At 32.2% G+C, this 14,366-nt stretch overlaps 1 protein-coding gene across 1 annotated transcript in view; it reads right to left on the bottom strand.

Moving 5' to 3' along the window:
- Positions 1 to 14,366, bottom strand: part of LOC127701867 (uncharacterized) — a 159,237-nt gene that overhangs the window by 32,788 nt on the left and 112,083 nt on the right. The window contains exon 13 of the mRNA XM_052205840.1: positions 3,971 to 4,273. Within this exon, the coding sequence (XP_052061800.1) occupies positions 3,971 to 4,273 (303 nt within the window). The remainder of the gene's footprint in view (positions 1 to 3,970; positions 4,274 to 14,366) is intronic.

Genomic DNA, 14,366 nt, shown 5'->3' with positions numbered 1-14,366 from the left:
ATGGAAAGTTGTTCCATTACTCCATCAACATGATGGAATGTGATGGCATTTTTTCCATCACAAAATTCCATCATGTCTGATGGAAAATCTAGGGAAGGGATATTTCATCTGTCCAAGGACAATCACTAAAAATAAATGGGGAATGTGTCCATGGGACACAGATGATGCCCCCGCTTGCATATCATATAAAGTTATAACTTTAAGACATAACTGAAGAACCGTAAAAGTGACGCTACCCAAATTTGTTATTTAAAAATAAATGGAGAATGTTTCCATGGAACACAGATGATGCCCCCACTTGCATATCATATAAAGTTATACTTTAAGACATAACTAAAGAACGGTAAAAGTGACGCTACCCAAATTTGTTATTGATCTGAGTTTTGTAGTAATAAGTATTGTGTATAAGTTTCATAACATTTGGTTAAGGCAAACTTAAGTTTGAGAACGAAAACGAAAAATTCAGCAATTCTTCCTTTTGTAAAGGGGCATAACTCTAGAACAATATAAGTGACACCACCAAAAATCAAACTTGATCTGTATTTTGTGGTAATAAGTATTGTGTATAAGTTTCATAACATTTGGTTGAGGCAAACTTAAGTTAGAGAACAGAAATGAAATAATTCAGCAATTTTTCCATTTGTAAAGGGGCATAATTCTAGAAAGGTTAAAGTGACACCACCAAAATTCAAACTTGATCTGTATTTTGTGGTTATAAGCATTGTGTATAGGTTTCATAACATTTGGTTGAGGCAAACTAAAGTTAGAGAACGGAAACTTTTCCATTTGTAAAGGGGCATAACTCTAGAACGGTTAAAGTGGCACCACCAAAATTCAAACTTGATCTGTATTTTGTGGAAATAAGCATTGTGTATAAGTTTCATAACATTTGGTTGAGGCAAACTAAAGTTAGAGAACAGAAACCAACTTTGGGACGTATGGACGGTCGAACGAGCAGACAAGGTTAAAACTTAATGCTCCTCCGCTACGGCGGGGGCATAAAAAACAACATTTGCTCACTTTCATCTTCAGCAATGGCCACTTTGGAGTAAAAATCATCTTTAAAGGGGAATAACTCTAAGAATTAACTGACAATCTTATCATCATTCCTTTTTAAAGTTTCTATTTATCTATGATAATTTTGCAGATAATAGGCAAAATATGCAAAAAAAGCATTCTGTGAGTATTGCTTGGCAATACATAATCCCCTTCCGGTTAAAAATTTATTGTAATGGAAGGAAATTCTAACTTGATTTATTACTTGTCATGGTGTAAACTACATAAAAATATCAAGTCAAAATCCTCAAGCATGACGAAAAAAAACTGTTGAAAACTGATTATTTAAGTGAATTTTCTATGTCCAAAGACCATAACTCTGCACAAAATCATCAGACCGGATCAATAATTATCGAATCAATATCTTCAAGAATGACCAACAAACCTACCACTAAATTCTTCAAACAATTTACCAAAGAAAAGGAAAAAAATCCAAAATGTCATTTTGTCTTTTAAAAAATGAGTTATTTCCCTTTGAACAGAAATCTACTAATTAATAAGTATTTCATCAAAATTTTAATTCTAGGGAAAGGGCTTTAACTGAACAAAGAGAAAAGCTAAAATCGTGAAAATTGAACTTGACCTGTAACTTGTCATGATAAAACAATAAACCAAATATCAAATCAATATCTTCAAGCACGAAGAAAAAAAGTCTGGAAAACTGATTTGCCGGACTGACAGATGGACAGACAGACGGACAGACGGACAGAGTGCAAACCTAAAGTCCCCTTCGACTTCGTCGGTAGGGGACTAAAAATGGTAAAAAACTATCATTAACGGGCAATTACTCCAATAAAGGGTCGTTTGAAGATTTCAGCCATGATGCCTAATTTGTAAATCATGTCTTACTGATCATTTTTGCTATATAAAATTTCTATCCATCTATTATGGTTTTCAAGATAATAGGCAAAATTGCAAAAATTGGAAAAAAATCATCATTAAAAGCCAATAACTTCAATCAGGAGTCAAATAACAATTTTGGTCATCTGACTTATTTGTAGATTTTGTCTTTTATCAGTTTTTCCTAAAAGTTTCTGTCTATCTGTTATAATTTTTTTAAAGGCAATATTGTAAAAAAAATAGGTAATTTGTCGTTTAAGGACAATAACTCCTATAAGAAGTCATCCCTTTAGAAATCATACCTTTAGAACCAGTTAAAGTATTTTCAATGGCAGAGTGACAGGTTACTTTTGTCATAGGCACATGAAAATGAAAACAGCTGCAATATGTTGAAGGACTTGAACCTTGATAAGGCCAAAAACAATCGTGCAATAAATTTCCTGACAGACCACATAGTATGGCTCCGCAAATAACGAAAATTTATATAATACTGCAACCAGACTATCTGATATGATTTTTGTCCCATATTGAAACAATATATTCCAGATTTTAAAAAAGTATATTAAACTTTTGACCTTCAGACTGGACAATTTTTAAAAGGAAAATTTTATCTAACCCTTAATATACATATTCTTGTCTCAAAAATGATTCGTTTTGTATTTTTAATTTCATTTTCTAATGTATCAACCATAATATCTAACATAACAAATTAGGTAATAATTTCCCAAAAATGAAGGACCTACAAATTTTTGGAAGGACCAGCAAAAGTTTGATTTCTATCAGTTCTTGGTCTGACAGAAAAATTGAAGTTTTACAAAAAAATCTGATTTAATAAAACTTTTTGTTCTATGTATTCTGTTGATATTTTCTACATGTTCTCTTGATGCTTTCATTTGCCAAATAGATAATATAAGTAAACAATTCTTATTGTAAAACCATTCAATGCAAAGATTGATTCTATACACCGATTTGTGATTTATTTTATGTTGATCTGAGATACATGATTGTTTGCTGTTATCCAAAGCCATACTTTGACCTATATTGGTTTACTTTTATAAATTTTGACTTGGTTGGAGAGTTGTCTCATTGGCACTCATACCACATCTTCTTATATCAATTTAATCCTGAATAGATTCAAAATCTTCGATTAAGATACTGTTACTAACACTGGGGTAAAAGTTTTCATAAATATCATCATGCATTGTTATTTGTTTGAACTCACTCTTAACATCTGTTTTTACCTTGTCAATGAGAAATTCAAATCTTAGCACCACAGAACATATCTAAACAACATTGTACAGCCAGATTCACCCAATATGAAAAATACCAGGATATAACAAGAAACTTGTAAAAAAAATATTTGATAATTAAATAGCCAAATTGGTTTTATTTACCCAAAAAAAATACCACTTATAAATTATGTGCTTTAGGGAAAAATCAAATATTTTTATTTAAATTACATGTCAAAGTACTGTTTTATTTCAAAACTTGATATAATTTTCATATCACTTTCCAATTTATCTTAAATTTGTCTACTTAAATTTTAAACTGTTTTACAAGGTTCTTATGTCATTTTTGCAATACTTTTATACGAGTTAGCTTTCATTGTGCATTTTGTAATAAATAATATATATACCCGGTACACATAACATAATGTAACTGTGGGTCTTTTAGAGAAAACTTTAAAAACTGTCTATGAAATTGTGTTTCCCAAATTGTCGCCTCATATGTTTTGGGGCTATCACTCATATTTGTCTTAGTGTTTATTTGAATATGACAAAAAATTCTATCATAATTTATTCAATGGTTGTGATATATCATATTTTCATATTCTTTGTCCTGCGATTTGATTCTATTATTGTATGTATATACGTTGTAGTATAAACTTAACTGGCTTAAATCTAATTATAATGCCATTTTAAAAAAAACTTTGAAGATTCATTATAAAGTTAACTGCAGTCATCTCCCCTGAAGCTTTATCAACTAAAATACTTCAATCACTAACAACTGTTAAAATATATCTAATATGAAGACAATATACAAGCTTTATAAACAGTTTTTTCCATATATATACCTTTATAATATTCAATTGGACTGATCTGTGTAAGAACAAAACTATAATGACAGGAATAGGTGGAATTGATATCTGTAAATGTGACATTCGGAAAAATTATGTTGTATTCATTCTCGTTTATTTCCAAATCTATCGTTTGTTTATGTGGTGGTAGAACATCTCCGTTAAAGGTAAGCTTGCTACCAATTGGCCTATCTTGGTCCCATCTAGGTGTACCTTGATAACAATTGTGTCTGCAAATCAGCTTCATACGTTTTCCAACTTGTAATGGTCCAGAAGGAGTTACTACCAAATCATTTGAAACTAAAACAAAATACATAAATTATCTATTTAAAGTTAAACAATCTTAACCTGGAAGTTTCAAATCAATATTCCTTCAATCTCTGGTATTACTTTGTCAACAAAGGCTCATTGCAAATAAGACAAATTGCATTATAAGGTCTGTGGATATCTCCAGGTGTGCAACTTCCTCCACTGATAAAAACTGGCAGCCATGATATAGCCAAGAGTGCTGAAATTTGCATTAAACACCAACAATCAATCAATCAATCTTATTCTTTAATTTGACAAATGTGGTGTATGTTAACTTTAAACACAGAATACTTTAAGGAAACAAAATACAATGCATGTACTACATCCAGGTCCTTTGGTGTCTGGTGAAAAGTTGTCTTATTGGTAATCAAACCAAATCTTCTTTTAAAATTCTATATCTATTCTCAATACGAAATTGTAGAGAGGAGATCAACATAACATTCAAAAAAGCAATAAAAATTATATAGTGCATGTTAAGCATGGAATTTATAAGTTATCAGAGGTTTAATATTTATGTTGTCACCATTGCATTTATTCATCCTGCTTTATGTGCTGGATAAAAAGGCCATTCAGGATCATGGGGACTTTGTTATATATATTTATTTTTTACAAAAATGCAATGGCAGTCATCTTCTTCATGACATAATTATACTATGGGATCAGATGACCTGTTGTTGCTGCTTAATATTGTCAGACTTTTTTTGCTGGTAAATATAAACAAATCATAAAATATATACACTTTGGAAGTTCTTTTCATACGAAGAAGTATAATGAAGTAAGGCTCATTTATGTACTAATGAAGAGTCAGAATTTAAATTTTGGGTAGAAAGAAACTAGTACCCCTCATACATGCATTTTAGTTGCTGTTGTGAAATATAGTATTGAGACAGTGACATTTTGAAATTTTTGGTATATGAGTCATTCACGCCCCTGATGCAACTGCATACCAAGTTTGGTTAATCTAAGTTTTACAGTACAAAAGTTATGAGCTGGACACAAATTTGAGAAGGAGTTACTTCAATAGAGGTAAAATGTAAGGTCAGAATGATCTGAATTTGGTATATGACACACCCGAGTCTGTGATTCATCTGCATACCAAGTTTGATCAACCTTTGTTCAATGATACAAAATATATGACCCGATCACAAAGTGGACCCTGAGCCCATGATGCATCTTGCATACCAAGTATGATCAACCTAAGTTCAAAAGGTACAAAAGATATGCGCCGAACACAAGTTGGACAGATAGACAGAAGGATGGACGAACGGACAGACAGACAGACAAGGTGATTCCTATATACCCTCCAAACTTTATTTGCGGGGGGTATAATAATACTGGAAATGTACCATTGTAAAAACCTAGTGATGCTAGTAGACCATGAACCATAACAATGGTAACAAAATTTTCCGACTATTCTAACAAGAGGCTTCCAAGAGCCTGAATAGCTCACCTTGTTAAAATATGCCATTTTTAAATTTTAATTTTATTGCAATCAGTTATGTTTGCCTATTTCTAAATCTATTAAGTGGAATTTTTGTAGATCTTGTATTGATGATCATTCTTACTGTTAAAATTTATACCTATCTATTGAATTTTTTTTAAATAATTGTCAAAATTATAGAAATCAGTATAAGTAGTCAGTTGGAAAGTTCGGTCCTGTTGACTTATTTTTAGATCTTATTGTTTTGAACAATTTTTGTTATTACCGGTGTCATATGGTATTTTAAACCCCATGGTAAATTGAACCCACCTGTATGGAAAATTGACCTCCATAGTAAATTGAACCCCCCTGTTTGTTTTATTCTAGATGATTATAAGAACATTATACATTATTCTAAAGCTTATCATAGATTAAAAATCATTCATACAAGAAGGGGAGGTCAATTTTCCATGATTGGTTAAAAGAAATATCTTTGCTTGGTATAAGTGCTCTGAAGTCTTTACCAACAAAATTTCATTCAAAATACTTATTTAAGCATTATAACTAGACCATGTAGCTTGAAGGCTTTAATTATTTGAAATTAAAACATATATGTATATATATATTTATTTGGCAATCGCCAATGGCAGTCAGCAGGGTTTAAGAACATCAGTTGTTCTACCTAGTTAGTCAAATGCGTTTTGTTAAAATAGACTTTTTCACTTTTTTTGGTCTTTTGGAAATTGTTGTTTGTGCTGTATTTAGACCCCTCTACCAAGAAATTTGTTTTACATGCACACGTATAAAAATTGCGGTTTTTATCCAACGCAATCATAGGTTTGAACCTTGTTTTCAATTTAGACTTTTATATATTTTTTCATTTGGGCTTGTATTATATTTTCCTTCGGGTTTATATGATCCGTTCATCCTATTTCGACTCTTTAAAATTCAAGAGTCTATCCTAAATTGAGGTAAATTATATGGCCTTCCAAGTACCGTTTCGATCCCTAGCATCACTGAAGAGACATTAATTGTCGAAATCCGGATATGGTGTACAAAATTTTGCACCTCATGTTTGTGGTATACCATCTTTTCCACAAGTTTATTGTTTTCTGTTTGGTATTTAATTAATATTGAGATCCATTTTGTTAGATCTGGTGATCAATTTATTTGGCAATCGCCAATGGCAGTCAGCAGGGTTTAAGAACATCAGTTGTACGACCTGTTAGTCAAATGCGTTTTGTTAAAATAGACTTTTTCACTTTTTTTCGTCTTTTGGAAATTGTTGTTTCTGCTGTATTTAGACCCCTCTACCAAGAAATTTGTTTTACATGCACACGTATAAAAATTGCGGTTTTTATCCAACGCAATCATAGGTTTGAACGTTGTTTTCAATTTAGACTTTTATATATTTTTTCGTTTGGGCTTGTATTATATTTTCCTTCGGGTTTATATGATCCGTTCATCCTATTTCGACTCTTTAAAATTCAAGAGTCTATCCTAAATTGAGGTAAATTATATGGCCTTCCAAATACCGTTTCGATCCCTAACATCACTGATGAGACATTAATTGTCGAAATCCGGATATGGTGTACAAATTTTTGCACCTCATGTTTGTGGTATACCATCTTTTCCACAAGTTTATTGTTTTCTGTTTGCTATTTAATTAATATTTAGATCCATTTTGTTAGATCTGGTGATCAATTTATTTGGCAATCGCCAATGGCAGTCAGCAGGGTTTAAGAACATCAGTTGTTCGACCTGTTAGTCAAATGCGTTTTGTTAAAATAGACTTTTTCACTTTTTTCGGTCTTTTGGAAATGGTTGATTGTGCTGTATTTAGACCCCTTTACCAAGAAATTTGTTTTACATGCACACTTAAAAAAATTGCGCTTTTTTTTTATCCAACGCAATCATAGGTTTGAACGTTGTTTTCAATTTAGACTTTTATATATTTTTTCGTTTGGTTTTGTATTATATTTTCCTTCGTGTTTATATGATCCGTTCATCCTATTTCGACTCTTTAAATTTCAAGAGTCTATCCTAAATTGAGGTAAATTATATGGCCTTCCAAATACCGTTTCGATCCCTAACATCACTGAATAGACATTAATTGTCGAAATCCGGATATGGTGTACAAAGTTTTGCACCTCATGTTTGTGGTATACCATCTTTTCCACAAGTTCATTGTTTTCTGTTTGCTATTTAATTAATATTAAGATCCATTTTGTTAGATCTGGTGATCAATTTATTTGGCAATCGCCAATGGCAGTCAGCAGGTTTTAAGAACATCAGTTGTTCGACCTGTTAGTCAAATGCGTTTTGTTAAAATAGACCTTTCCACTTTTTTTGGTCTTTTGAAAATTGTTGTTTGAGCTGTATTTAGACCCCTCTACCAAGACATTTGTTTTTCATGCACACGTATAAAAATTGCGGTTTTTATCCAACGCAATCATAGGTTTGAACGTTGTTTTCAATTTAGACTTTTATATATTTTTTCGTTCGGGCTTGTATTATATTTCCCTTCGGGTTTATATGATCCGTTCATCCTATTTCGACTCTTTAAAATTCAAGAGTCTATCCTATATTGAGGTAAATTATATGGCCTTCCAAATACCGTGTCGAACCCAAGCATCACTGAAGAGACATTAATTGTCGAAATCCGGATATGGTGTACAAATTTTTGCACCTCATGTTTGTGGTATTCCATCTTTTCCACACGTTTACTGTTTTCTGTTTGCTATTTAATTAATATTAAGATCCATTTTGTTAGATCTGGTGATCAATTTATTTGGCAATCGCCAATGGCAGTCAGCAGGGTTTAAGAACATCAGTTGTTCGACCTGTTAGTCAAATGCGTTTTGTTAAAATAGACTTTTTCACTTTTTTTGGTCTTTTGGAAATTGTTGTTTGTGCTGTATTTACACCTCTACCAAGAAATTTGTTTTTTACATGCATACGTATAAAAATTGCGGTTTTTATCCAACGCAATCATAGGTTTGAACGTTGTTTTCAATTTAGACTTTTATATATTTTTTCGTTTGGTTTTGTATTATATTTTCCTTCGGGTTTATATGATCCGTTCATCCTATTTCGACTCTTTAAAATTCAAGAGTCTATCCTAAATTGAGGTAAATTATATGGCCTTCCAAATACCGTTTCGATCCCTAACATCACTGAAGAGACATTAATTGTCGAAATCCGGATATGGTGTACAAAGTTTTGCACCTCATGTTTGTGGTATACCATCTTTTCCACAAGTTCATTGTTTTCTGTTTGCTATTTAATTAATATTAAGATCCATTTTGTTAGATCTGGTGATCAATTTATTTGGCAATCGCCAATGGCAGTCAGCAGGTTTTAAGAACATCAGTTGTTCGACCTGTTAGTCAAATGCGTTTTGTCAAAATAGACTTTTCCACTTTTTTTGGTCTTTTGGAAATTGTTGTTTGTGCTGTATTTAGACCCCTGTAACAAGAAATTTGTTTTACATGCACACGTATAAAAATTGCGGTTTTTATCCAACGCAATCATAGGTTTGAACGTTGTTTTCAATTTAGACTTTTATATATTTTTTCGTTTGGGCTTGTATTATATTTTCCTTCGGGTTTATATGATCCGTTCATCCTATTTCGACTCTTTAAAATTCAAGAGTCTATCCTAAATTGAGGTAAATTATATGGCCTTCCAAATACCATTTCGATCCTTAACATCACTGAAGAGACATTAATTGTCGAAATCCGGATATGGTGTACAAATGTTTGCACCTCATGTTTGTGGTATACCATCTTTTCCACAAGTTCATTGTTTTCTGTTTGCTATTTAATTAATATTAAGATCCATTTTGTTAGATCTGGTGATCAATTTATTTGGCAATCACCAATGGCAGTCAGCAGGGTTTAAGAACATAAGTTGTTCGACCTGTTAGTCAAATGCGTTTTGTTAAAATAGACTTTTTCACTTTTTTTGGTCTTTTGGAAATTGTTGTTTGTGCTGTATTTAGACCCCTCTACCAAGAAATTTGTTTTACATGCACACGTATAAAAATTGCGGTTTTTATCCAACGCAATCATAGGTTTGAACGTTGTTTTCAATTTAGACTTTTATATATATTTTTTCTTTTGGGCTTGTATTATATTTTCCTTCGAGTTTATATGATCCGTTCATCCTATTTCGACTCTTTAAAATTCAAGAGTCTATCCTAAATTGAGGTAAATTATATGGCCTTCCAAATACCGTTTCGATCCCTAACATCACTGAAGAGACATTAATTGTCGAAATCCGGATATGGTGTACAAATTTTTGCACCTCATGTTTGTGGTATACCATCTTTTCCACAAGTTTATTGTTTTCTGTTTGGTATTTTATTAATATTAAGATCCATTTTCTTAGATCTGGTGATCAATTTATTTGCCAATCGCCAATGGCAGTCAGCAGGGTTTAAGAACATCAGTTGTTCGACCTGTTAGTCAAATGCGTTTTGTTAAAATAGACTTTTTCACTTTTTTTGGTCTTTTGGAAATTGTTGTTTGTGCTGTATTTAGACCCCTCTACCAAGAAATTTGTTTTACATGCACACGTATAAAAATTGCGGTTTTTATCCAACGCAATCATAGGTTTGAACGTTGTTTTCAATTTAGACTTTTATATATATTTTTTCTTTTGGGCTTGTATTATATTTTCCTTCGAGTTTATATGATCCGTTCATCCTATTTCGACTCTTTAAAATTCAAGAGTCTATCCTAAATTGAGGTAAATTATATGGCCTTCCAAATACCGTTTCGATCCCTAACATCACTGAAGAGACATTAATTGTCGAAATCCGGATATGGTGTACAAATTTTTGCACCTCATGTTTGTGGTATACCATCTTTTCCACAAGTTTATTGTTTTCTGTTTGGTATTTAATTAATATTAAGATCCATTTTCTTAGATCTGGTGATCAATTTATTTGCCAATCGCCAATGGCAGTCAGCAGGGTTTAAGAACATCAGTTGTTCGACCTGTTAGTCAAATGCGTTTTGTTAAAATAGACTTTTTCACTTTTTTTGGTCTTTTGGAATTTGTTGTTTGTGCTGTATTTAGACCCCTCTACCAAGAAATTTGTTTTACATGCACACGTATAAAAATTGCGGTTTTTATCCAACGCAATCATAGGTTTGAACGTTGTTTTCAATCTAGACTTTTATATATATTTTTTCGTTTGGGCTTGTATTATATTTTCCTTCTGGTTTATATGATCCGTTCATCCTATTTCGACTCTTTAAAATACAAGAGTCTATCCTAAATTGAGGTAAATTATATGGCCTTCCAAATACCGTTTCGATCCCTAACATCACTGAAGAGACATTAATTGTCGAAATCCGGATATGGTGTACAAATTTTTGCACCTCATGTTTGTGGTATACCATCTTTTCCACAAGTTTATTGTTTTCTGTTTGGTATTTAATTAATATTAAGATTCATTTTCTTAGATCTGGTGATCAATTTATTTGGCAATCGCCAATGGCAGTCAGCAGGGTTTAAGAACATCAGTTGTTCGACCTGTTAGTCAAGTGCGTTTTGTTAAAATAGACTTTTTCACTTTTTTTGGTCTTTTGGAAATTGTTGTTTGTGCTGTATTTAGACCCTCTACCAAGAAATTTGTTTTACATGCACACGTATAAAAATTGCGGTTTTTATCCAACGCAATCATAGGTTTGAACGTTGTTTTCAATTTAGACTTTTATATATTTTTTCGTTTGGGCTTGTATTATATTTTCCTTCGGGTTTATATGATCCGTTCATCGTATTTCGACTCTTTAAAATTCAAGAGTCTATCCTAAATTGAGGTAAATTATATGGCCTTCCAAATACCGTTTCGATCCCGAACATCACTGAAGAGACATTAATTGTCGAAATCCGGATATGGTGTACAAATGTTTGCACCTCATGTTCGTGGTATACCATCTTTTCCACAAGTTTATTGTTTTCTGTTTGGTATTTAAATAATATTAAGATCCATTTTGTTAGATCTGGTGATTAATTTATTTGGCAATCGCCAATGGCAGTCAGCAGGGTTTAAGAACATCAGTTGTTCGACCTGTTAGTCAAATGCGTTTTGTTAAAATAGACTTTTTCACTTTTTTTGGTCTTTTGGAAATTGTTGTTTGTGCTGTATTTAGACCCCTCTACCAAGAAATTTGTTTACATGCACACGTATAAAAATTGCGGTTTATATCCAACGCAATCATAGGTTTGAACGTTGTTTTCAATTTAGACTTTTATATATTTTTTCGATTGAGCTTGTATTATATTTTCCTTCGGGTTTATATGATCCGTTCATCCTATTTCAACTCTTTAAAATTCAAGAGTCTATCCTAAATTGAGGTAAATTATATGGCCTTCCAAACACCGTTTCGATCCCTAACATCACTGAAGAGACATTAATTGTCGAAATCCGGATATGGTGTACAAATTTTTGCACCTTATGTTTGTGGTATACCATCTTTTCCACAAGATTATTGTTTTCTGTTTGGTATTTAATTAATATTAAGATCCATTTTGTTAGATCTGGTGATCAATTTATTTGGCAATCAACAATCGCAGTCAGCAGGGTTTAAGAACATCAGTTGTTCGACCTGTTAGTCAAATGCGTTTTGTTAAAATAGACTTTTTCACTTTTTTTGGTCTTTTGGAAATTGTTGTTTGTGCTGTATTTAGACCCCTCTACCAAGAAATTTGTTTACATGCACACGCATAAAAATTGCGGTTTTTATCCAACGCAATCATAGGTTTGAACGTTGTTTTCAATCAAGACTTTTATATATTTTTTCGTTTGGGCTTGTATTATATTTTCCTTCGGGTTTATATGATCCGTTCATCCTATTTCGACTCTTTAAAATTCAACAGTCTATCCTAAATTGAGGAAAATTATATGGCCTTCCAAATACCGTTTCGATCCCTAACATCACTGAAGAGACATTAATTGTCGAAATCCGGATATGGTGTACAAATTTTTGCACCTCATGTTTGTGGTATACCATCTTTTCTACAAGTTTATTGTTTTCTGTTTGGTATTTAATTAATATTAAGATCCATTTTGTTAGATCTGGTGATCAATTTATTTGGCAATCGCCAATGGCAGTCAGCAGGGTTTAAGAACATCAGTTGTTCGACCTGTTAGTCAAATGCGTTTTGTTAAAATAGACTTTTTCACTTTTTTTGGTCTTTTGGAAATTGTTGTTTGTGCTGTATTTAGACCCCTCTACCAAGAAATTTGTTTTACATGCACACGTATAAAAATTGCGGTTTTTATCCAACGCAATCATAGGTTTGAACGTTGTTTTCAATTTTGACTTTTATATATTTTTTCGTTTGGGCTTGTATTATATTTTCCTTCGGGTTTATATGATCCGTTCATCCTATTTCGACTCTTTCAAATTCAAGAGTCTATCCTAAATTGAAGATAATTATATGGCCTTCCAAATACCGTTTCGATCCCTAACATCACTGAAGAGACATTAATTGTCGAAATCCGGATATGGTGTACAAATTTTTGCACCTCATGCTTGTGGTATACCATCTTTTCCACAAGTTTATTGTTTTCTGTTTGGTATTTAATTAATATTAAGATCCATTTTGTTAGATCTGGTGATCAGTTTATTTGGCAATCGCCAATGGCAGTCAGCAGGGTTTAAGAACATCAGTTGTTCGACCTGTTAGTCAAATGCGTTTTGTTAAAATAGACCTTTTCACTTTTTTTGGTCTTTTGGAAATTGTTGTTTGTGCTGCATTTAGACCCCTCTACCAAGAAATTTGTTTTACATGCACACGTATAAAAATTGCGGTTTTTATCCAAAGCAATCATAGGTTTGAACGTTGTTTTCAATTTAGACTTTTATATATTTTTTCGTTTGGGCTTGTATTATATTTTCCTTCGGGTTTATATGATCCGTTCATCCTATTTCGACTCTTTAAAATTCAAGAGTCTATCCTAAATTGAGGAAAATTATATGCCTTCCAAATACCGTTTCGATCCCTAACATCACTGAAGAGACATTAATTGTCGAAATCCGGATATGGTGTACAAATTTTTGCACCTCATGCTTGTGGTATACCATCTTTTCCACAAGTTTATTGTTTTCTGTTTGGTATTTAATTAATATTAAGATCCATTTTGTTAGATCTGGTGATCAATTTATTTGGCAATCGCCAATGGCAGTCAGCAGGGTTTAAGAACATCAGTTGTTCGACCTGTTAGTCAAATGCGTTTTGTTAAAATATACTTTTTCACTTTTTTTGGTCTTTTGGAAATTGTTGTTTGTGCTGTATTTAGACCCCTCTACCAAGAAATTTGATTTACATGCACACGTATAAAAATTGCGGTTTTTATCCAACGCAATCATAGGTTTGAACGTTGTTTTCAATTTTGACTTTTATATATTTTTTCGTTTGGGCTTCTATTATATTTTCCTTCGAGTTTATATGATCCGTTCATCCTATTTCGACTCTTTAAAATTCAAGAGTCTATCCTAAATTGAGAAAAATTATATGGCCTTCCAAATATCGTTTCGATCCCTAACATCACTGAAGAGACATTAATTGTCGAAATCCGGATATGGTGTACAAACTTTTGCACCTCATGCTTGTGGTATACCATCTTTTCCACAAGTTTATTGTTTT

This window comes from Mytilus californianus, unplaced genomic scaffold (assembly GCF_021869535.1).
Source record: "Mytilus californianus isolate M0D057914Y unplaced genomic scaffold, xbMytCali1.0.p SCAF_5, whole genome shotgun sequence".
NCBI lineage: Eukaryota > Metazoa > Mollusca > Bivalvia > Mytilida > Mytilidae > Mytilus > Mytilus californianus.
The sequence above is the reverse complement of the archived record's forward strand: the minus strand, read 5'-3'. Positions and strand labels throughout refer to the sequence as shown.